General features: G+C 36.7%; 1 protein-coding gene across 6 annotated transcripts in view; it reads left to right on the top strand.

Annotated features, from left to right (window-relative positions):
* The window catches only part of DNM3 (dynamin 3), a 180,095-nt gene that overhangs the window by 52,894 nt on the left and 101,966 nt on the right, over window positions 1-25,235 (top strand). For all 6 annotated transcript variants that reach the window (XM_034063553.1, XM_031047273.2, XM_034063551.1 and 3 more), the window contains one exon: window positions 3,241-3,354. In XM_034063553.1, coding sequence (XP_033919444.1) covers window positions 3,241-3,354 — 114 coding nt within the window. The remainder of the gene's footprint in view (window positions 1-3,240; window positions 3,355-25,235) is intronic.

Raw genomic sequence — 25,235 nt, 5'->3', positions numbered from 1 at the left:
CATAATAAGTCCATCTTCTCTCTCTTCATGTCCCCTGGAACTGCTTCCATTTTTTTTTGATAACTGAGATCTGTTGTAGTGTCCAGGATATTTTAGAGACTGTTTTCCCGGGGGGGGTGTATATAAACAGGCTAGAAATTTGCACATGAAAAACAAGATGTTACTATATCTTGTTTATATATCATATGTATCTATATATATTACTACATGTTAATATAGTATATAATATAATAGCTAATAATATTAATATATACTATGTAATGTATTAATCTATTATATAATTACACTATATATCGTATTTTATATAAAATATACACTATATATTATATACATATTTATATCTTGTCTTTATATATTACTATAAACTATAGTTTGGTGCCTGGCTTTTCATGCAGTGTTGTGTGAGAATGACAGCTGGTTCTAATCCACAGCACACAGGATTTTTGAGGAAACAACTGTGAAATTCCTTTCTTTACAAGACAGTGACCAATGTTTGTATCAGCAAGTTGGTTTGTTTCTGTCTACACCCAACAATGATTATGTATCTATGGGCAAATGCATTGACTGGAGCAAGACAGTATTTTGAAGCTATGCAACTAATGCAGATCCTACATGAGAAGTGTTAAAAGTTTCATTACTTTTTAAATGACTCGTATAGTTTAGATTTTAAAACCGTGGCTTGGTTTGTTCTGAGACCTCTGCCACAGATGCATTCCTCTCAAACTGGGGAAATTTGATTCTTATTAACATGCCACAAAACCTTTAGTAATGGTAAGAGAGAGCACTGGATGGAATAAGCAAAATGTGCTACTTGTCTTCACTTTGGAGTGTTCATCACCTGCAAGGTTCTAGAATGTGCTACTCAGGTGTTTCTTACTGGTTTGCTTCTAGAAACCACCTCTTCATCCCTGCTGTGTTATACCTGTCTTCAGATTTTTTCACCCTCTGTAAGATGTGTGTCCAAACCAATTTCAGCAGTGTGCTGGCTCTGCTGCCAGTTCTTCCTGTATGTGGAGATGTACTTTATAAAGAAGCATATTCACATTCACAGCGTTTTCAGTTGCAGAGAGCATGGTTCAACAGCATGCTCTTGCACAGCACAGCCTCTTATTTCAGTTTCCTTATACCATGGGAACAAACACCTTTGTACATTTGCTGTGAAGTATTTCATTTGCTGTACAAATAGAGCTCACCTTGTTGTGGAGCTAAGTTTAAGTGGTTGTGGAACTTCAATTTCCTTGATTTTTTTCCTTAAATCTCTTACATTTGTATTTGTGTAGTTGGGTGCAGGAAACAGAAGACATTAGCATGGCTCCACAACTTGTTCTGTGGCAGCTGCCTGAACGCCAGCACACTGGCTATATGTGCATGTTGCTTGTTTCCTGTTAAAAGTATACTTCAATAAACATCATAAAATAAAATGAGGTTTTGATGTGTAATCAAGTTCATATCAGTACGTTTCCCTCAGCTTGCACTCAAACAAACATTCCATGTCTATGTGTACTCAATAATGACCTCTCTCCACTTCCCTCTTCCTCCCCTGCAACAAACGTGACTATTGGAAATAATGACAAACTTCTGCAGAAACCTTTGTGGTACAGGCTATTGCATTCACTCTGCCTATAGTGTATCTTCAAGTCTCTCTGTGGGAGTTCTGTTAAGTTCTTTCATAGCTTACTGGCTCTTCAGAACCCAATCAATGCTTGCTTAGAGATTTTCTTACAAGCAGAAAATCTATAGACTGTTTTGGGATGTTCAGTGGTTTTCTGTCATTGCTGGCCTGGTTAGTATTGAATGGGGAAAACATGATCATCTTATTTGAATTTAAATTGGTGCTCTTGGATTATGTGCATTGCCAGTACTTTAATCAGCTTTTCAGTTGCAACTCTTCATCTTTTTCTTTGGTTTAGTTGTCAGGTATAATTTAGTCCCTTGCTCTGTGCAATACCAAAGCTAGTTTTTCTTTTTGGGGAGGTCGCATGAATGTGCATGCTGAATGGCAGTGAGTCATGATTCTGAAATTCTTATAGATGACGAGGAATAGATATTGAGCAATGTTTTTCCTCTGGTTGTTTGTTGATACTGGAGTAACAGACTTGTAAAATCTTAAGAGAGGAAGGTCATAGTCTGGCATATTTCTCTAAAACTAAAAGGAAATTAATGTTTGATCACACAAGTTCATGATTTTGGGACTTGTTGAGGGAGTTCTTTGACCACTTCTTTCTGTCTTAATGCTTCATAGGCAAGTAAAGGATGTAGCTGTTGGGAGAAATAGAATGGGTGAGGCTCCCTGCATCTGTGTGTTTGGGAGCATTCTGTTGTCTTGCTCACAGTATGTTAGGAAAGAAAGTTTGCTTTCTCATAATTATATTGGAAAACAATAAATATTCCAATAAAATCAAAAGCTTCTGTATGATCCATAGACCAGTTTTCATGGCCATTCTCTCTTCTTCACCTCTGGAGTTGTCTTATTACTCTTAAGTTCTCTTTTGTTCCTCTTTCTCTTTGTATGATGTAGCCTCCAGGCCTTAGTATGTATAGGTATGATGTTCCATTTGTTTTTTCATCTTTGACTTGTATCTATTTTACAAGGTTCTGCTTTTCCCATTTCCCCCTTGATTTCTATTGCCACCTTAATTTTAGATTTTTTTTTCTTCTTTTCCTCTTCTACGTTATGAGAGGAAAACAGTTCTCATATACCTCTTCTTACCACTTTCTATTTTAATTTCAAATTACCTTTAGTAGTCCTCTCCAGTTTGTCACTTGGTGCAACCCCTTCTTAAAATTCCCAGCGCATCCCAGAAGCCACTCACTTTGCCAGAATCTGGGTGCTTTTCTAGTATGCAGCTTTACAAATGATCTTAACAGTTGGACTTAGAACAGACTAATCATATGTACTTGTATGGACTTTTACAATGTGTTATTATACAGCAGATAAATATCTTCAAATTTACATGTTTCTTAATGTACACATACTTGCTGTAGGTAGAACACAATAATACTTAAGCTTCTCTTTTTTTTTCCCAAACTTTTGACTGCAAACACTATATTTACTTTAACGTTGTTTTTTGGTTGGTTGTATTTTTGTTGAATGATGGGAACCTGCAAAAGCTCTTGAATTTGCCAGAAACTGAAAAAAAATCACTTGTTCTTAACAAGTCTTTATTTAGTGAATGCAACTGCAGAATTATGTCAAGTGAGTAATGAACTAAACTTGTGCCTGACTGCACCTCTGCACAGGTCATCCGGAAAGGCTGGCTGACCATCAACAATATTGGCATTATGAAAGGAGGATCCAAGGAATACTGGTTTGTTCTAACTGCAGAAAGCTTGTCCTGGTATAAAGATGATGAGGTAAGGAATGAAGAACTTTTTTCTTTGGGGGGGCAATATTCAGTCTTCTGAGATCACCTTAAAATAAAAGCTTGTACAGACTTTAATGAAAATAATGTTTTAAGGCTTTACCTGAGTCCTGTAAATTTTCTGGGTTTCATTCATGGTAAATGAATTCAAGACTTCTGTTGAAATGTTGATAACAAATTCAGAGTGCTATATGGGGTGCTTTTGTTTAGTTTTTTGCTTTATTTTTTTCCACACATTGGTTTTGGGATGAGGAGAGGAGGCAGCCTATCTTGGAATGTTCTGGTTATTGTCCTATACCTGTTTGGACTGCACTTGCACATCTACCATAAGTTAATCATGAATTGTCTAGGTAAAGTTATTTCTAACCATAACTACAGCAATTAATTTGATGACAACAATGTTCTCTGGCCTTGTATTCTAAGAGGATGAAAAGCCTGTGTGTTGTGTTCTATAACTGATTGGTATGGATTTTCAAATTTGAAAAAATACACCTTGGTAAGAAATGTTGCTGCTGATCAGTTGCCCACTTTATTGGATATGTTGGTACACAATTTGTCTGTTTTCTTTAATAATTTTTTCCCACAATGTTGGTAATGATATGCTCTATCCAAAGCCCAGTCTTGTTAAATTTTGAAGGTTGAAATGGAATAATTGGATTATTATGTGTGCTACCCTGTCAACTGTAAAGATCTTGTGGTTTTGGTTTTTTTTTGTTTGTTTGGTTTTTTTGTGTGTCAGAAACATAGCCCTATTTTTGTAAGTTAAATGTGTTCAGCAAAAATTTAGTGATTTTTCCTAGGGTGAACCAATTTGTTGGATAAAAGAGGAGAGGCATAGGTAAAGAAAATTTTAGATGAGCTCTAAAAATTTTAGATGATCTTTCCATCTTATTCTAAGTAATAATCAAAACAATGGCTTACCCCAGCAAAACAGGGAGTTAGCTGATGGGGACTGTGCATGAAATTTATATTCTGTTTAAATTAACCTAGTGTTTTATTGCAGTGGATTTTCTCGAACCAATAGGGAGAGGTCCCACAATGCATGTGCATAAGCCAGAGCTCTGCTAAGTCTGTGAATCCAGAATGTGGTTGCTCTTTTTTCTGATTCTCCTCCCCATCCCTTGAGGTGGGGTAGGGGAATGAGTGAGTGGCTTCCTGATACTTAATTGGCAGCTGGGGTTAAACCACAATGGTCCAACTTAACATCGGTAGCTACTTCAGTAATAGTGCTGATGGTGGAAACTGTCTTGGATAGTAGCGTTTATTTTTACCTGGGTTGGTTATCATTTTGGGATAAACTTTAAGATAGAGAGACAAATCAGGCCAATCTCAAAAGATTTTGCCCCTTGCCCTTTTATTTAAGTTTTAAATGGATTCAAATATATTTACTGTGACAGGAAAATGAGTGCATGTCAGAGAGGAGCAGCTAAGTCTCAAAAAGAAAAGTTTTATCCTCAGATTACTGAAATAAAACTTGAACTATTTTATTACAATGACACAAAAATTAATAAAAAATAAACACAAAGTGTGTTTATGGATTTGAAAACTTGAAGCTGTTGTTTTTCTGTGATCTGTCTTGAAGCTACTAGAATTTCTTATCTTAGATTAGGTACAGGTAACTGTTACTGTAAGAAGTGACATTGTGAGAATAACATCTGTTGCTATGTTCTTTCTCAAGTAATTGGAAGTGCATCCAATATACGCTATGGCAATTTTTAAAGTAATCTTGGTGTTGCTTTTTTTGAGTCTAGTGTGAAATATAGCAATTCCTGAAAATAATTAGAGAATGTCTTCTGTTATGCAAATTTTAAAGCAGTTTGTTTTGACAGTGTGCTAGGGAGAGTCATCTGGGAATGTCAGAATAGTACATGGAGGGAGATGGCCACTGTTTGATTCAGTGATTTCCATATAATGTCTCTTAATTGCCAAAGAGTTGTGTTTAAAGAGTCATAAAAATGCAAGTAGGTCATTCAGGCCATTATGGCAGATCACTCAAGAATTTCTTAGAGTGATAACAGTGCAGTACTATTCCATGATTTGCTGATGGAAGAAGTTCCTCCTTAATTACAGATTTGCTGTATAATTTGATTATTCTGCCCTGGGAAAGATGTCACAAAGTTATTTTGGATTTTTTTTTTTACTACTGAGCCTTTCTCAGTAGGACTTAAAAATTAGTAAAATCTGGTTTAGATGCTTTCTGAAGGTCAAAGCCACAGCTCAATCATTAGGTTAGTCAAAAGACAACTTGTTTCAGAAACAGAACTACTAGCTTTGGAAATAAAGAAGCAAATATTTGATCTCCTGGCTGAATTCCAATTTTTACAATTGCATTTCATCTCCCATAAATGTTCTCCTCACTTTCAGATTTGTTTGATAGTTGTCACATCCTGTTCTCAGATGATTATTGAAATGGCTGCATGGTGGTGTATTTCCAGCCTGGTAAGATATGTAGGCTTCAGTGATGTGTGAAGTGATATCCATGTTTATGTCTCTGGACTGTGCCCAGGCCCAGCTCAGCTGTGCATGCTGTGAGGTCGTAGGAAGTTCAGATTCCTGGTGCCTCCCACTTGAGCTGGACACTTCTGCAGTCCTTGCACAGCAGTAAGGTCCTGTCCATTGCGGCTGGGAAGACGCTGAAAGTCAGGTCTTGCCTTTGTTCTCTTGCCACAGAGAAGAGTTAGCTCCCCCTGTGCCTCTACCCCATAGTAAGGAATGTTGTAGCAGCTTGTGTACCAGGAGCTGTGACAATGTGTTTTACAAACCTGCAGTGCTTGCTAGGACCTCTAGGGCTGTGTACTCCACTAGCGTAAACTGAGCCCATTTTCTATAATCTGGAGTTCACTCTGAGGTGAAGATCACCACCTGAATGCAAGTGGTTGTTTGCTAGTGGCATTGGAAGGATGTAAATGATTTCCTTTATTTTTTGAGCTGCAGCTTTTATAAGTGATGAATCCATAGTGGAATGCATTTTGAAGCAAATTAGTTTGGCAAAAGATTTCAAAATTTGTTATATGATATCAGTATTACCAAAAAGAAGACTGGTTTCTTGACATGGTTTTGTTGCTGCTCAAACGTACAACAGGATTTTATTCCTGATAGATGGGAATCGGTGCATAAGAATGATTTTTAGTCTTGTAATTACTGAAATAATCAAGTCTGGTTTTGAACACTGTGGTTAAAGCAGTTACACTATCAGTTTTAGTGAATACTATTCTAGATTAGTTTCTGAACTTGCCTGCAGTTGCTTGTGTTCGTAAGTTTGCTTCATGACTAGTACCATGGCTTTTTGCTTTTCTGCTTGCTTAAAATGAAGCAAGAAAAATTGTATCCCACTTTGAGGCTGCTGTAAATAAGTGCTAGATTAGCACATTCATTGATCTCACAAATACAGATTTCTTTTATAGACTATTCCATGTAATGCTAGATAAAGTATTGCAAGGCATAGCTATGCACACAAAAGACCTTAGCATTTTAGCTCTCAGTTGTACTGGTTTTTTTTTTTAAGTAGTACAAAAGGCTGGAAGCTTTTGTGCTAAGGTTCATGTGAGAGTCAACCTGCAAATAGGAAGTTAGTGAATTAGCCACTCTACATTAGGATAAAATGTACTTCAGGAATGTGGAACACCCTCCTAGGTTGTGAATAAAAAAGCTCTTTATTCTAAATGAAAAGATGTAATTTGTGAAGTGGTGTAGCATTTTTACAGGGCATGGTTGGAGAATGTGATTTTATTATTCCTTTCAAAGCATCCAGAGATTTCACTGGATAAATTATTGATGAGCAAAGGATGCCAAGCTGGACTCAAGGATAAGAACTTCTAAAAATATGAAGTTTATATTTGGAAAAAAACCCCATAATCTTATTTCCAAATGAAATATTTCCATTCTGTTTCAGTAAGAAAAGATAGTATTGTCAACATCCAGTGACAGATGCAGTTGGTATTATAATTTCACAGCCTATTCCCCATTGTAAAATTCTGTGTGATTTGGAGGGAGATATGAGAGTAACTGGGGAAATGAGAGAGTGAAAATGGGAGAAGTTCCTCAAAAGTCTGACATATTATGTATGTTTACAGAATTAACTTGCCACACAAAAAACTGCTCTCTGCTTCTGTGGCTACTAGGAATGTTAGTGATTTTTATAGCTATAATAATCTAAAAATGCAAGTTGCTCAAGTTATGCCCAAGAAGTAAATGGGAGGATGAAACATACAATAGTGCTGCAAAGCTGTGTATAAATAAAACTTACTGTTAGTGAGTTAATGAGACAACTTGGAAAAGAGTACTATAGGAAGCACAGTAAAAATTTCAGCAGTGGGTTTTATTGTATTTTATAGGCAGTGTTGGTTTGACTGTAGGTGGGTTGCAGTACGCGGCTTGGTTACTGACCGGCCATCTGAGATCCAGAGTGACTCTTGGCTGGAGCTGTTGGTGAAGATGCTCTGGTGTGTCAGAGCGAGTTCCCACTGGCGGCTGTCCCTCAGGCTGGGTTGTCATGCGACTGCCTGTCTGTGCCTGCTGTACAGGTGAGAGGATGTTCTGCACAGCAAGTGTAGACAGGCAGACACATGACAACTCCGTCCAGCCAGTCCCTTGGAGCCATCACCGCTGATGTGCAACAGTTTGTACCGTTCCAGTTTGGGGGGTTTTGTTGGGGGGGACCACATGTAACAGAATTAAACTTTAAAACATTTGGAGCTGTAGAACAAGAACAGAACTTGATTTTATTCAGAAAAGAATAATTTCGGTACATCAATTAGTATTGTGCTGACATGTATTAGGGATATGATTTCAACAGACTGATTACACTGAACATTTGGAAATCAAAAAAGGATTGAATCCATAGTTTATTTTATATGCAATTGACACAGGGTTTTCCCTGCATATTGTACTCGCACAGTAATTTAACCAGATGTTTTTACTCTTCTTGGAAGCACAGAAATACTGAAGTTCAAGATAAAGGATATGTTTGTATAGTGCATATTTTCTAGGAGCAGATAAGTACAATAATCTGTCATGTTAAAAATAAAAATCTTTCTGTATTAAATGAAGGCAACCACTTGCACATTAACACTAGGGAATGTAAAAGGGAATGTGCTAGAAAGAAGACTGGTTGCATTTTATATCAATTTTACTAATATGTGAGAGCTATACACTTATAATATTTCTTTGTTATTTTTCTTTGCATATTATTTAAATACAGCTTTCTCTCAAATTCTGTACTAAGTAAGAAAACAAAATAACTTTGTGGAACTTCAGTATGTTCAGTTAAACATAGACTATGCTATAGATCAAAAGCATACAAATAGCATCATTTCACATCAGAAATTGTGCTACTTTGCTAAACTTTCCTGCGTGTAAAATACAGTGATTGTTCTTAAATCGCTGTTGCTCGCTAGTGCCACCATAGGTAAGCAAGAAGCCTGTGCTTTCAAACCCTTCTCAAACATATGCCATACATAGCAGGAAAACATTTCCAGCCTGAAAACCGATTATAAAAGGGATGAATTTACCAAAAGGCTAAAGGTTAGGGTAGTTTTGAGGTTTTAAATTAGGCTAATAATAAATTAATATGCAATTATTCAGGTGTTCTAGCTCTAACAATTATTTTGCCAAAAGAAGATGTATTTTAGCTAATATACAAGTTGAAGTGTTCCAATTCAGGCTGTGCATTATATGAATAAAATTTTCCTTAAACTTAACAAGGTGGAATAAGGTATCTTAAAAAAAATTAATCAAGCACAAAACACAACTAGCTAATTTAGATATGTAAAATTAATTCAAAGACATTAAATAGTCTGACTTTATGCTTACTTAGATTTTTGTAACTCAAAGTAAAATTTAAATGTATTGTATTGTATCAGCAAATTTTAAGTTGGTATGCCTTCCTACTTGCTTGGCCATTTAAAAAAAAAAGCAAAATGGCAAATTAGAAGTACTTTAAAGATAAATATAAACCACCACTTGATTTATAGATTTCATCAAATTTAACTGCTGTATTTAGTTGTTAAAGAAATAGAAGATCTTTAATCTGAGAGAAAGGTCTCAGTTTTTTGTTGCAGATCCTTCTTGAAATAGCAAAGAATCTTGCAGTAAAATTAATTTATAATCTATAGAATAAAAGTATTGGAAGAACAAAAATATGCTTTTTAATTAACAGGTTTTCTATAAACAACCGTCAGGAAAGTTATATTGGTAGTAAAAGTTGTGAGTGGAAATATTGTGCCGTCTTTCTAGTAACTGCACACAAGAAGAATTCATCAAAGAATCAGGAATGAAATTTACATCTTGAACTAAGTCAAATTTATTTTGCCTTGGGTTAATTCGTTGGGTACTGGTTATGCCTAGATATCTCCACTTGATTCTTACTAAAAAACTGATATTCTTTGAAACTGTAGCTGATGTGCTAAAAGGGCTTAACAATTTTGTGTGCTGTATCTGGTTGATTCATTGAATCAGTAAAGGACTCGAGAATATATTAGAATACTCATAACAAAAAAAAATAATCACATGATTGCAAATATTATTTTTACAGAAACCTATATAAAGGATCTGACTTTAAATATTGGTAGCTTGGCAATTGAGTTGAGAATTGTATTCTCTCCAACTGTGATCAGGACTTTTTATTTAAGGGCAGGTTGTTATTTTTAGACACTGTTTTGCAATGCAGCGTAAAATGCAGTACAGAAGTACAGTAGCATTATTCAGGAAAGTTTCATTCTTAACTGTGGCATTTCCTGTTGTTTTGTACCCGTAATATTATTTCAATTAGGTTGGGATTTTTTTGTTTGTTTGTTTGTTTTATTTTTTTAAAATAAAATACAGTAGAGAAAGCAAAGCCTTGTACAATTAAAGTTATGCTCTTCATTAAAATCTATTATTTAAAAAAACCCAATGCACTATGATTTAGGTTTTTCTATTTTCTAATTTGCTTTACAGACTTTGATTAAAAGAATATAATAATTTAACATTCTACTTAGAGGTCTGGAAATTTTATGCAAGTATTTTGCTATTTTGGTTGTATTTTCTATATAACAATGATTCTTGGGTGGTCTGCAGAAATGTCTGTGGATACACAGTGCTAGTACAGGAAGGGGGGGAAGGAGCATGGAGAGGACAGCAGTGTCTTTTAGTCTTTTGATAATACAGATGCGTTAAGTAGCACTGGTAACAGTAATACAGAAGACAACATGTAACTTAATGACAAGGCAGAAATACATCAAATTACATGTTTGGGGTTTTTTAATAACTAGTTTTTTTCATATTTGTTGGATGCTTATTTGATCTATATTTATTTCTGTAAAGTTAGTGACTTTCCCTCAGCCCTCTTTGCGCTTTTCCTTTTTTTAAAAAAAAATAAAGGAATAAATAGGGTTTGAAATACTTTATTCCTCTTCCCTATTTAATTTTGAGTGTACTAAAAAAGATTACGCTTCTTAAAGATGAAAGAAAGTCTATCACATTGAAAAAGCTATTTAAATGCTCATAATGGCTTTAATTTGCTTTACTTGATTTTGTGCTTTTTATGGTAATATGAACTGTAACATTTAGTTCACACAGTAGGTTTAAGCACTGCTATTGTCCTGATTTTGCAGAACTCTCACCATGATTCTGATTTAGTAATCAGTGGTTCTTGGTATATTTTTTTAGTAATTTCAAAAGTAATGTTTGGCTTTTTTTTTTTTAAATCTTGTAATTTGGATACAGCTACTCTGTTTGTTGACATGCATATTTAAAACATCGTATTTTATAACCTCAGAAGTCTTTTCTATATTATTATGATCAGGTAGAGCTTGTTTCTACTTAAACAGCACTGTTTAAAGAACCACAGAATCACTTAATTCACTTTGAAAATGTTTTGATTACTGAGCTGAAATAGATAGACTTCCTTATTCATGCCTAACAATACAGGCTTTCTTTCCGTATCTGTTGCTCTGCACACTGCATTCCCTCTCTTCCCCCCCCCTCCCCCCCCCCTCCTTTCCAAGCCCCATGCCAAGGGGGCCTCCTAGATCTCAGCCTTACTGTCTAAAAATGTAACTTCGAAGAGTCATGAGTGTATGGGAGGGGAATCACTTCCTAAATCCAGAAAGGTCATTTAAAATAAAGATGAATACAAATAGTGGACTAGAGATAAGACAAACACTACTTCCATATGTTTTCATTGTCCTTGCTTATTTAGCAAAAGCTAATGCAGGCTATCTTCAATGTTTTTTTCACTGAGAGCCTATTATTGACTGGATAACAATACTTCCTTAATTTCTAGATCAGAATTAAAAAAAGACTAGACATGCAAGTAAGCACTAGATAGAAAAAAATATTTGCAAATGATCATATTCCCCTTAAAAGCATAACTGAGCAAGTTTCTTTAATAAGATTTGAAAACATTTCTCTACTGCTTCAACAAAATCTTTGTCAAAACTTTTTAGATTTGCTATGCCTAAACCAGCAATCATACTTAAAGAGAAATTGAGAAATATTAATGCAAGTTTGAATTTGGTCCAATTCTTTTAACTTCTTCCTGTCTCTTCAGATTTTCTGTTAATAACTACATTTAACTGTGCTGTAACTCCCCTTTAGAATGAGAATAAAAACTCCGTCTACTTGGAGTATAATAAATTAAAACCCACTAATTCAATCCAATACAATAATCCAAGAACAATAATCTTCCACAAAATAAAGGAAGTGAGGCTGGATAACCTGTAAGAGTGTACATTGGAAAAAAAAAAAAAGAATTCTTTTAGTTAAAATACATAAGCTTTGATGGGAGGCAGAGGGAAATGACAGAACTAGTTGTTGCTTTGTAAGCTTTAAGACAGCCAGTATAGGGACAGTCACCCTAATGCTATGCAGCCATCTCGCCCCAATAGGATTTCTATTGATTATTGAAGGAGCAATGAAAAAGGTAATATACATATTTTTAAAAAAATCATACAGCATCGAGGCTGTCTAAAATATAACCCGCATTCTACGAGATTAGGTGTTTATAATGCCAATGGCTGCATATTCATGCTAATTCTTTTGTACTATATCTATTCAAAACCTTCCCAGCAATAATGAGCACCATATAGGTGGGATTTTTTTTCCAGTTGCCAGTAGTTTGTTACTGGTGTTAACTTTAGGGGAGCTGAATCTGGAGTTCGGCTGGTATCAAATTGCAGCCCAGACTTTTTGTATTATTTTGTCCATGGGGATTTCATTCAGCCTGAGGGTTTTTTCCCCTACCAGGACAGCTGGAAATTCACCAAAGCAAACTTCTGCATTCGTTTACAAATTCCTTTTTTATCAGTGGGATTCAGGACAAAGTAACTTATCATTTTGAATGTTAAAAGAAATATCAGCAATTCGAAGTATACACAAGAGCAGCAACAATCAGTTGGTGCTGATCACTTATTTGCACTGACCAGTCAGGTACTGGGATGGAAAGCTGTTTATTCCATTTTATTTATTTATTGGGTTTTGGTTTTTTTTCATTTCTTTTTTTCCATCACATCCTGAACTTTCAGCGATAATTTTTCCTGACAATCAAAGATTTGGTATTCTATGCAGCAGAAGCCTAGCATGGAGTAGTCATAGTTTTCCTATGGTTTCCCTCACAGTTTTCATCAGCACATATCGGTTACTTGCAAAGAATTTTCAGTTGCATATAAAAATCTATGTACAGTTCTCCCAAAGGTGATAGAATGTATTTTACAATATTTTAAAATAATATTCATGCATTCTTTTCTATTATTTTATTACTTTAAGATGAAATAATTTCTTAAAATTGATCTTCAGATCATAGTTCACAACAGGAGCTATTCAGAATACATACATCTAGCAAGCTTTTTCTGTATTAAAATATATATATTCTTTAAATATTTGTAATTATTGCTACAAGTAAAAAAAAAAATTAAATTTACCTTTTCAGTTTGTGGGGGGAAAAAAGCTTTATTTTAAATTAAAACAAAAAAAAAAAAGAAAAAACAAATGACGGACTTTAACTCTACTCTTGTACACTTCTCTAGGTAGTATAACTCTAGGCAATATACCTCTCTCATTTCTTGCATAGGTTTTAGTAAACCATCAGAGCTCCATCTTTCTTGCAGTGATGACTGGAGGAAGGGGGGAGGGGAGTCACCTAGGTTCGCCAGGTCATAGGCCAGGTGTTCTTCCAAAGTAGGCCTTACCAGAATGTCTTCTCCGCTTTATTCTGAAGTCCTCCTTTTTCACAGTGTCCCTTAGCGTTTCTTATTCCCTAGTGTGCAAAACCTGTGAAGAAAAATACTGTATATGAGATCTGAAAGGAGCAATAACTGTCTTCTCCTTGGCAATAGCAACTTGCGTCCCCAATAGTCCATGCCGCTGCTTTCCCTTGCCCAGTCTAACCAATGTGCAGACTACTGTACAACAGCATTGTCCTGAACAGGTAGTCTGAACACTGGGGCGACGGAGCAGGATCTCCGGACGCGTCTATTTATTTATTTTAAATCCTCTTTTAGTCTCAGGGAAAAACTGCCTTCCTGCATCACGGGTTGTGCTCGGCTCTCCCTCACACTCTGCAGCACTCACTGAAACACACTGAAGTGCTGTGATTTCCAGTCTTGACGTGGCACATTTGCAGCAGACTTGGGATCTGGCAATGAATTTAGGACCAGGAAAAGGGGGAGGGCTGGGCCTGAGAGTCCATATATGGGATGATGTCACCCTGGGGAGGTTTGGGTATGCACTGTGCCGCTGGTGAGACCGCTAGAATTGCCTGCTCTCAGACATGGGTCTGTGTATAAAATGGTACCAGATGTTTTAGTGTAATGTTAAGCAGTCATTTCATCTTCAGGCCAGATTTTTTTCTTCAACTGGGCAGGAAGTGGGCCCCAGTATGGAAAAGCTGTAAAAAGTCAAGATGTACAGTTTCACTGCAGCCAACAGAGAGCGAGTTAATGTAGACACAGAATTTGCTGGTTTGTGAAGGCTGAAAAAATGAATTTATAAAAAGGATTCTGCTCGGGAAGCTAATGCAATAACCCACTGCTTATTTTCTTTCTTTTTAGTGACTCTAGTTATGCTTTTCTATTTTGGCATTTCAGACCAAGAAAAGGGCAAATAGGTTCATTTTTTCTTGGAACTGTCAGCGGCATGCAGGCTGCCGAGACTTGAACAGTAATTAGAGTTACTTCCTGAAAGTGAAGCCCCCATGAAAAGTCTGGAGAAATGTTCTTTGTCATAGCCTCTACATGAGTAATTAGTTCCACATGTGGCCTTCCTATTTCCCTTCAGCTATTTTGGCTGGCTGGTTGAATACTTTGCTATAGCTCAAGACTTAAAGAAGCTTTAAAGTTTTCGTTTCAAGCATCCACTGTGAAAATAGCTGTTTCTGGTGTCATAATAAATTGCTTCTGGTAGATCAGTGCTATTAGGCCTGGCATTGTTTTTCACTGGTAACCCTGCTGGTCCCATTTTTCTTTTAATGGTGCTTGGTGGAATTATTCTGTTAAATTTTATCTTTGATGTTTACCAGATCTATTGAATTTTGCCAAGTATGACTTTACCGTAGATTTTAAGATATTCTCCTCACAGGCAACTGTCCTTGTTCTTCTGTAATATTTTCTTTGTAAATCTTGAATCTAAGTATTTTACTTGTAGGTTGGTTTTTGTTTGTTTGGGGTTTTTTTTGTTTGTTTGTTTGTTTTTTTAAATCTGCCTTAGCCCATGATCTAAAACAACAGCTAACGTATCGCGTTAGCTCTTCTGAAGTCAAACCTGTGTGTAGGTCTGTAAATATGTTGCATGGAACTGTTGCCAGGAGCTCTTTATCTGCCTAGAAATCTTAAGCGAATGTCAGTACTGGGATTATATTCTGGAAGGTAGATCTCCACCAGCTTCCTGACAGGACTGTGTGCTATGAGCTCTGGTGTCCTAAGTAACTTCTGCATGATTTGATTCTTCCTAGGTGAGTGCAGATTCTCTGAGAGCCATACCTCCTAGAGGAAGGCACAGGGCAGGTTGCAGAACTCTAATTTCAGGGAGAATGACTTCAGTAAACTTGGATGCCAGGGAAGCTGGAATCAGTCTCAGGCCAATGAAAAAGAAAAGTGACATTCAGGCTGCTTTGTGGTGGTTGCAGGCCATGCACTGTGTGTCTGTTTCAGATTGTGCATCCAATTCTACTGTTTGGATCACCATGAGCTAGCGTGTGTCCAAGCTGTGGTGGGGTTTCTTTTTCAGTTAGCAAAGTTAGAGGTTTGAAGAAGCTATAGAAAGAGGTTTAATGTGCAGTGTTTGGCTTTCTTAGAAAGAGCAGCACCACATCAGTGTGTAAGAGAATGTGGGTCAGTGAGCAAGAGCTTTTTGAGACACAGCTGTTATAATGGAGAAAGTAAGTAGTGGAGAAAGTATCCACACCATGGATAAACCAGGAGGGTTCCTCATCTGCATTTCACTGCATGTGTAGGAGCTGGCTTTTAGAATTATATTCCCACTTGGCACTTCCCTGTGGAAGAAGAGTACGATTTTGGAAAGACTGAGCAGTGAGAGATTTTTGCGAGTGAAACCCTCAGTATATTGGGTCAGATTTTGCCCAGTGAGGAACCATCAGAGATTAATTGCTCTATGTGCCAAAAAGAGCAGGAAGTCAAGTTGTCAAGAGGAGACAGTGTTCCAGGGATCTTCTTTACACACTAGCAGAAGGGGAGGTAGGTTGAATGAAAAGGAGGCAATGTGTTAATAAGCCAAGCAGCCTTAGGTGCCGAGGAAAGTGAAGTTACAAATGTTGCTGTCGAGTGCAGCGGTGTTAGTCTGTGAATTTTTCCCTGAGATGGTTAAATAAAACCAGAATAACTCACCACGTTGCGGCCTGGAAATTCATTCCCTGTAAATTTTGTTTCCTGGCAAAACCAGAGCTTCAGTTGAACGGAGTACAAAAACAGGGCCTTTAGGTTGTTCTGGGTGCCCAGAACAACACTAAAGCTTTGTTGGGGAGAACCTCTAATACAGAACAAAGCTATTAAGGCCTCTTATGTACATTTTCTTTCTTTCCTAAGGGCTGCTCAGCTAGTTATGTGCATCTGTGTTAGACATTTAGACCCAATCCCTCCTTTTCCACTTGACCTCTTATATGAAAAAAATAGTCCAAAAAAGCAGTTGACATTTCTGTTCCTTCTGATACCAAGTTCAGACTATACATGAAACATTTGGAATCTTCAACTAAATAGCTCCCCAGCTATACTGTAGGTTTTAAAACTGCTTCTGATCAACTTCCAAGGCTCTCGTTTAGCTGTTGAATGCCAGGCCGTTTTCATGGTTGCAGTAATCTTGACTCAGAGTCCGTATCAGTAATAAATTGTTACCTAGAGCTCATTCTAAGTGTTTTCCGAAGGCGGCGATAAACTTTTATTTTTCATGAGTTTATCATCATGCTGACATTTCTGTCATGCCTACAAACTCTGCCCAATGATTAAATTATTTTCCATAAGCCTAAAATATTGTTTTATTTTTTATTGTATTTTTTTTAACTTGGAGGAAACTAGGATTCTGAAAAGTCCAATTTCTTCATTAATGCTTAATTTGGAGGGCTACCACCAAATAGTGAAAAAAAAATAGTTATATTTCTGCTAGATTAGTTTTTTGATGTTGTTTTGGTTTTCACTGGAAGATAGCAGTGTAGTGCCAGGCCGCTCTTCATAATGAACAGGGTGAGCATCTTTGAAGCAGTCATGAAGTGTTTGGCTAGGACAGGAGCTATATGCTTCTTTGTGGTTTGTAAAGCATTCTAGACTGCATTTACACTAGTGGAGTGCCTGAATTGTTGCTCATGTGCATTTTTTTTTTGCATTAAAGTTATTGAAAAAAGCGTCTCGACAATTATAAATTTTGTATCTGTTTTTCAAAAGTTCTAGATGCAATCCAGGGAATGACAGAACAGTAAGCAGGATGTCTGCAGCCGATAAATGTGTTGAAATAGTAACAGACAATTGAATATAGTTATTTTTTTAAATTCTGGAAGTGAAAGTTGTCTGCCATGATTTTTCCTAGGGATTTTTGTGTAGCCAGCAGTAAAGGTTAACCTTTTCCAGTGCTCTATAAGCTAAATAATGATTTAAGAGGATTAGAAACAAGTAGGCATATAAGTAACAGTACAGATAGGCTGGGATTGCCATCATACCAAAACCCCATGCAAAACTAGCTTCAGGGTCTGATTTTACAGCTGAGGGAACAAAGCAAGAGGGGAATTAAATGCCAACAAGAGTAAACAAATGCAAAGGAGTAGTCTGAATCTGCAGAAATCCCCTGAGTTACACCATGAAACTGTGTTCATTTTTATCCAGAATGCTTGGGGTATGGATGCAAGAAAGAAGTAAAGGATAATGTGGGGAGAGAAGAGGTGAGGTTGAAGGAAGCGTCAACATGTAAGGTGAGAGTGTCTGATACTTACTTTTATAGTTTGTCACCTTTCTGTTAATGAGCATCACTAATGGCTTGGCAAGATCTAATGCAGTCATGCAATCCTGTTGTTTCTTAGTACTCCACTGCAATCTGACTAATTTTTTATTTTAATAATAAAAAAAAAAGTTTCCCCTTAGCAATTTTGTCACTTCTGGCCAATGCATGTAGGAATTTCTATGCTACCTAAGTAGCTGTGCCCACTGTTACAAGAACACATGATGAAGTCTGGTGCTCATTTTGTGCTTGTACCATCATCGTCATGTATTGTAAAGTTGTTCATGATGTCTGAAAAAAATACGGGGCTGACAGCAGTTTATCAGGCTAACTGAAGCTCCCCTTTGGTAGGAATTCTTTGGCATGAAGGGTATATGACTGCTAAGAACCACATCTATGTGCTGAGCAGTTTTCCAAGCAGTCTGGCCTCAATATTGCAGGCAGTGATTTGCTCTTTCATAAATTACTTTTGTACATCTCTCTATGTGCTGGATAATATTCCAGCCAAGTGCCCTTCTGTTGTGTAGTTCCTGAAAATATAATGGACAGGTGAAAACTATAGCCTCTGAACACTGTGTTCCTTGTTGCCAGTCCTTTTTCTGTCCCCTAACCCTTTGTCACTTGCCCTTTCTCCCATTCTTTCCCTCCTCATCAGACATATAACTTGGATGCTTTATATTTACTCTTCCATCTACTCTGAAACTTCTCTCTTCCTAATCCCACTTTTCTACCTTGCACATGTGCTTTGCCTCACACTTTGTTGATTTGCAGAAGAGACGTGAATGGGGAAAAAGCAGAACTGGAATGGGTCAATCCAGCTATTTTGGGCATCTATCAGAGTTGAAATTCGTAACTAAGTTTAGGAGCAAGGGACTGCTCAGTTTCTGAGATGGATTCCTATAGTTAGCCGGTGCTGATTTTTGTCCCTGCAGATGTGAGAAACTGAACAAGAGGTTCAGTAACCATGACACTTTTTCTTATCTCATTAGTGGTCTGGTTATTTTCATCATAGTTGTAATGTGTGCATCACATTGTGTTCTGTATCATTCAGGTTTTTTTAATTGCCTCTCTAGCTGATGGTCAGAGTTTACTATGGTCAAATGTATAATTTGAAATATTGGAAAATACAGGCAACTTTGCTCACTGTGTATTTTCCAGCTTAAATGTTTTGTATACGCTCATGCATGTATTTGAACATCTGAACTGATTTTTGGATGGTAAATTGTTTTGGGGGAACCATGTATGCTCAGCTCAGTGGTAACAAGTGACTAGAATGACTGGCAATGTTTAGACTGCATATAGGTTTTTTCATTTATGCTGAAACAAATAGCTGCCCTGTTGAATTGTTGTGGCCTAATGGGAGGTATCCTCTCTGCCTGTCATGTTTTTCTTCAGGAAATGAACAGGATATGGAATAGCTTTGACATTTCCTTAGTCATTGCTTACTCATACATAACACACAATTAGTGGAGATGCAAAATTAGCTGAGCTAAATTAATCTTCAGAGTGGTGGTGAAGAGCATGATATACCCTGGATTAACACTGTCTTCTTTCTTGACTGCTGTGATTTCCTCTGACTTTGTTTTAGCCCTGAAGCATATTAGTGTTAAGCTTTTGGACCCTTCATAAAACCCAGATACATAGCTGAATCAAGTGCTCTTTTTCCACACTCAGACTTAAAGGATTCATTCAGGTTACCACATAACTGGAAGATCACTGCTTCTGTCATAGATGAGGCTTCTGCTACAAGATGACTGTAGTATTCAGTAAAGCAGAATAACTGGACAATAAAGGGGATGAAGCATTTGAGTGTAGGAAAATGTTTACTGCTTAACAAAAGCAAAGATATATGTAATGGATACACTTGCAGTGTTTTTTATTTTTTTTCATTCCTTTCTGAAAAAAAAAACCAACCCAAAAAGCACACCTTTGAAAGGAGAGCAGTCTGGGTGACCAAAATGTGTATATTTCATAAAATTTTCTAGTTAAAAAACTTGTATCTTGTTGGGTTTAAACTGCTGATTTTGTTTAATTAGAATGTGGGTTTTGATTTACCCCTCAAACATACTTTCATGAACATGCTTTCTTCTACCCAGCTGAGAGACAGTTTGTTGTTACTTTAGTGGGTTTTTTTCTGGCAAATTTTTTGTTGCAGCTATTTCTATATTTCAGTAACATAATACACTCTGGGGGCAGATCTTGGAGATCTTTGACTCTAATGAACACCAGTCACGTGAGAGCAAATACATGATTTATTACTTGAGTATATTTTCAGTAGTAATGCCTGGAGATTTTTATTTTTTTTTTAGCAGGGGGAGGGGTGACCAAGAAGAAGAATGCAGTTCAAATAAATTAGTGGCAAAGTGATGTTAACTCTCACCTCAGTTCAAGCCTGTGGTTTGCAATGCCAACTTGAATGATCCCAAAACAAAAACATCCATCCTTTTCACATATAAGAATAATCTCTAGAGAATTGTATTGTAGAAACAGATCTTAAAATGAACACCAGCAATATTACTCACGGCCTCTAAAACTTAAAGCCATTTCTTCTAGTATTTATTGTCTTTGGCAGAACTATTATCCTCTCTTTATATTAACTGCTGCATGAAGTGTTGGCCTTACCTTGCCAAAAACTTCTGTTCATAATATAATTTTTTCATAGGTTGACTTGTGACTTGCTTTTGATAAGACATAACAATAATGAGCGAGGTTCTTGAATGTGAACTTGAGAGTTACTTTCCTCAGGTTGAATATAGAATCTGTCATTTGTTCTGTGCAGAGGATATATGCTCTAAGAAGAGGTGACTGTTAAAGATCCTCAGTGAGGTCATGACAAACACCTCAGTTGATGCCTTTTTGTTCGCACTCTCTTCAGAAGTCAAAAATTTCTTCCCTCTCCCCATTATTGTCTGAAATCATAGCAATAACAACCTTTGCAGTATAGAACCCCAAAAGTAATAGTGTCTCTAAGTCCCTCTTTTTGCTTCAATATCTTTTTCTGTGGGATCTTTCATGGCTTTCCTCTCTCCTTTCTTGGTCTTGCTGTGCTGATCTATGATCTGCCATCTCTCACTGACATTAACTTTCACTGTGTATTGATCTGTTTTTATGGCAGTCTCCACAGCTTCATTACAGGCCGTACTTGGGTTGATGGGAAGGCCTTTCCCTGGATGTATAGAATTACCCTCTCTGCTGTCCAATCGAGTATTTCATCCTGAAGTAGCAACTACTTTATTGAAGTATTTTATGTATGGCAGTTAACCTCTTGTGGATCCGATAATTATTTGAAACCAAATCCAAACAAAAACAAAACCAACAACCAACCACCCCCAGCCCCTTCCCAGCCTTCTCTGAGTACTACTGTAATAATAGTAATAGATCAACTATTATAATACACTGATGAACTGATACCCAAGATCAACTCACCCATATGATTGCTCACACTTCACATATCTGCAGTGGCTGCCTTTGTTGCTTTACAGACTTGCATCTGATATGTGCATCTTGGTATATTGTGAAGATTGCCTAAAGTTTAGTGATGAAGTGGACAGCTATGCTCTTAATTCATTCATGGACCCTCCGTCATCTGACCTTTACTCATATTGTACTTCAACTACAAGTTGTAAATCTTGTTTATTAAATCTATCTTTTCTTAAAGCCTTACAAAAACATTTCTGGTTGAACACTGAACCAAAATATTGACTTGTATTGGAAATTGTGTGGGGAATGCAGAAAATGCTGAAGCAGCAGCAATATTTTGTGGGTATTAGTGTTGCTTACAATATCGTTCACAAATGGTATGCTTGTAGGGTGAGATCTTAAAAAGCAGTAAAGTGGGTAAATTCGAGAAAGACAGAAAAATGATACATATAGACATCAGAGTCATAATGTTTATGTACACTTCTGAGAATCTTGGAACCAAGCAGGTTTCACAAGCTTGATTGTACTGAGCATCTTTACTGTTGAAGAAACTTGCATAATTGGTGACTGGATTAAAAAAAAAGTATACTTCATAGTACAATATTATTTTCCAGTAGTTTTCTTTTCTATGCTCTGTTCAGGAATATTTCAGCAAGACTTTTAATTGTTACTAGATGTGTTAGTCTTCTGTGTAACTTGTATATCCCATGGGTTCAATAATTTCAGCTTTCGGTGATCTATAATATGTTTTATCAATATGTCAGACAGTTGCATTGAAAACACCATTAAGATTTACAGCACTGAGCATCCAAGTTGCAACATTGTGCAAGTGTAGCTTTTTGCATTCTTTTCAAAACAAAAAATGATAGCAAAACCAGAGTATCACACACCTGCCATGTACTTTTGAATAGGGAAAGGAGGTTTTCAAATTGTGTGCCTTGTAGACAAGGACTAAGAAAGACTGTATGTACTACATTATCTGACAGATTCCCTCCACAGGTGTTTTCTGGAAGGTAGAGATCACTGGTCAAAGAAAATAGGTGACAGTGTTCAAGGCCAAGTTGCATAGAGCCTTGGGTGATATGGTTTAGTGTGAGGTGTCCCTGCCCACAGCAGGGGGGTTGGAACTAGATGATCTTAACGTCCTTTCCAACTCTAAGTATTCTATGATTCTATGACTCTATTCTATATTTGACAGTAGAATTAACACTAAAAATCAGCAAACTGAAAAGTGTGGTCAGGTATCTGAGAATCCTCTGAAAGCTAATTCAGAGTTTGGGAAGTGGAAAATTTAATTTGATGGGGGAAAAATTTTTATAGGAGATTGAAAGGGAATAACTAATAGAAAGGTTTGTTCGTGCAAGTTTGGCTTTGTTTGGAAGTGAATTTAATGAGAAGACTCTGGGATTACAAGGCTTGGGATACCACCTTCTGTATTTGCTGCTTTTTCAGCAACCTGACCTGAGTGAGTTTCAGGGTCAGCACTCAAGACTGCTAAGATCTGAAGTACCAGGTTGAACTGAACTATAGAATTTGTGGGGATGCCAGGTCTGTTACTGGATTTTGAAGCATGTGATGCTGTACAGTTAGCTTGACAGTTTAATAAGTATATATATATAAAAAAGTAGTAACTACATGTATCATATATATCACATATTAATATACTTAATATTTTTCTGATTTTTCTACTGACTGCTTCTTTAGGTAACATTTTTCATTTTCTTATGCATATATAAAGACAGATTCAGAAAGACTTCCTTTTCTTCTTTTAACATGTCAAAGTATTCTCAGTCCACAAGTCTCCACCAAAAGTAGACCTTCATAACAGCTAACCTTTGTGCTCTTGATTTTCTTGAACAATCACATAAATATACAGGTGCTGAGCACCTTTTAAAGCAGAGCATATGTCTCCCAGGCAAGATGTGTTCATCCCATGCTTGCACTCATTTTCTCAAAGACAGGATATAGCCATATATGATTTTCCTGTCTTTTGCTAAACTTAGTCTTTGCTTCTACCTTGCAACTGTGCAAAACTTCAGTGTCTTTTCTTTACAGGGATCAGTGTTGTGTCATTCTGATGTGCTAACCAAGTAATGCTTCTTGAGAACATTTTCCTTCATGCACATCCCCTCCTACTTGGACTTTTACCTTGAAGAGGAAAAAGGAAAGGTGCTCCAACTCTTCTGCTATTTAATTTTTCCCACTTATGTCCCCTTTAAAGCTGATCTCTAAAGGGAAGGAAATCCAGACAATTGTTAACTCATGCAAGAAACAAATGCATCTGACAAACAGCAGCTCATCATTCACTCTCTTCCATGACATTTAAATCCTCTGAGAGTGTCTAGGGAAAGTAGGAGCTTGCTCTTTTGTAAACCTCCCTTGGTGTGTGATAGAAACATGGCATGCTTGCTTTGGTGTTTTTATGTCATCAGTAACTGCTGAGAGTACAAGAGAGGAAAAAAAAAACCCAAAAAGTATAGTGTATGAGAAATAGGAGGAAAAGATGTCTTTTCTGACAAGATGCATTTTATGTAAACAATCAAAAAGACCTTGGACATAATTGTTTCAATCAGCTAGGAAGGCTGATGGAATATAATAGCCATGGAGGCTTCTTGGCAGAAGTAGTATTTATTGGCTGGGTTTAGTTACAGCATGAAGCATGTCAACTAGGTATAAAGTTGTTAGCACTGGAAAACTCTTGTATGTTGTGAATGGGCGTAAAATGCCACAGAGCGTGTGGCATGGACCAAATCTGGTATGCCTGAAAATAGAAAACTGATAGGTTCACAGAGACACAGCCAGCACCATCTGAGTGTGCATATTTATATATATATTTATTTATACATATATACACACTGATGTATTAGCTAGATCCAATAGTACTTTTTAGGAATTATTTGCCCTAATGAGATAGAGCACAGATGTATAGCAGCATTTTTGTGCACAGACAGTTGTCTTCTAACTCCTGTGCTGATGAGATTCTGAAAGTGGGCTTCAGATCCAAATTTGTGGGAGGGATTTCTTCGTTGACTGTCTATGAAACGTTGCATGAAGGAAAATGGAAACCATATGCAATTCACTACACAGATCTGTTTTTCATTTAAATCTTTTCCTGTATTATATTTTCTGCTAGTGGAAGAGAGAGAAACAAACTGCTAGATGAATAGTATGGAACTTAAAATACAAGGCAATGTGGTGGCTTTTTGGTTTTGTTTTTTTAACTGAAAAAAAATGGTATTTGATCGATACTATAATTTCACCTAGGATTCCACAGAAAGAATTTATGTATAATATTCTGGAACATGTGTTGTTTTAAGTCTTAATGGATTAAATTGATATGATATCAACACAACTGCAAGGTTGTTGAGTTAATAGAGTTATACTATTCTAGTTGTGGCACCACAAAGTAAAAGTTTTGATGAGCTCTGCCTGCAGAACAAAAATGTGTAGTAGTTTCTAATACTGTCCAAAAATTCTTTGCTCTTGTGTGGAGTTGTGGAAAAATTCACCATCTCTGTAAACAGTCCAGTAGGTTTACTCAGAGTCTCGGAGTTTGGATTTTTTTTTCCCTAGTTTTGAACAGAAGTTCAGTTTTTAAAAGTTCACTGAGACTCTTCAGCGCTGAGGTAGTCCCTTGGTTTTTGTACAGAAAAAGAAGTGCCACAGGACAAATAAAATAGAATACAGTGCTTTCCTTTAAAAAAAGCTGAACTTTTAAAGTTATTGGGTATGTTATACTTTTCAGTCTGTGAATGAAGGATTTAAGTGGCTTGAAAGGGAAGTCAGGAATATCTTCTACCTCTTGGGCTGTTTGGAAGGTGTACAAAATGGAGATCTTCAGTGATAATTACCAGGTGCTCAGCAGTATGTGTGTGCGCGTGGTAAACCCCTACATTTGTCCAGTGGTTTCAAGCCGTTTTATCCAGCAATGTAAACTGTGTTAAGGAATGTCTTTCCTTTGGTCAGGGTACTAGTGAAAATTAAGCAAAGGAGATGGATCTCTAGATCCAGTTTTCCAAGGATAACGTCATCTAAATCTTC

This window comes from Melopsittacus undulatus, chromosome 6, assembly GCF_012275295.1.
Source record: "Melopsittacus undulatus isolate bMelUnd1 chromosome 6, bMelUnd1.mat.Z, whole genome shotgun sequence".
In the NCBI taxonomy this organism is placed as follows: Eukaryota; Metazoa; Chordata; class Aves; order Psittaciformes; family Psittaculidae; genus Melopsittacus; species Melopsittacus undulatus.
The sequence above is the reverse complement of the archived record's forward strand: the minus strand, read 5'-3'. Positions and strand labels throughout refer to the sequence as shown.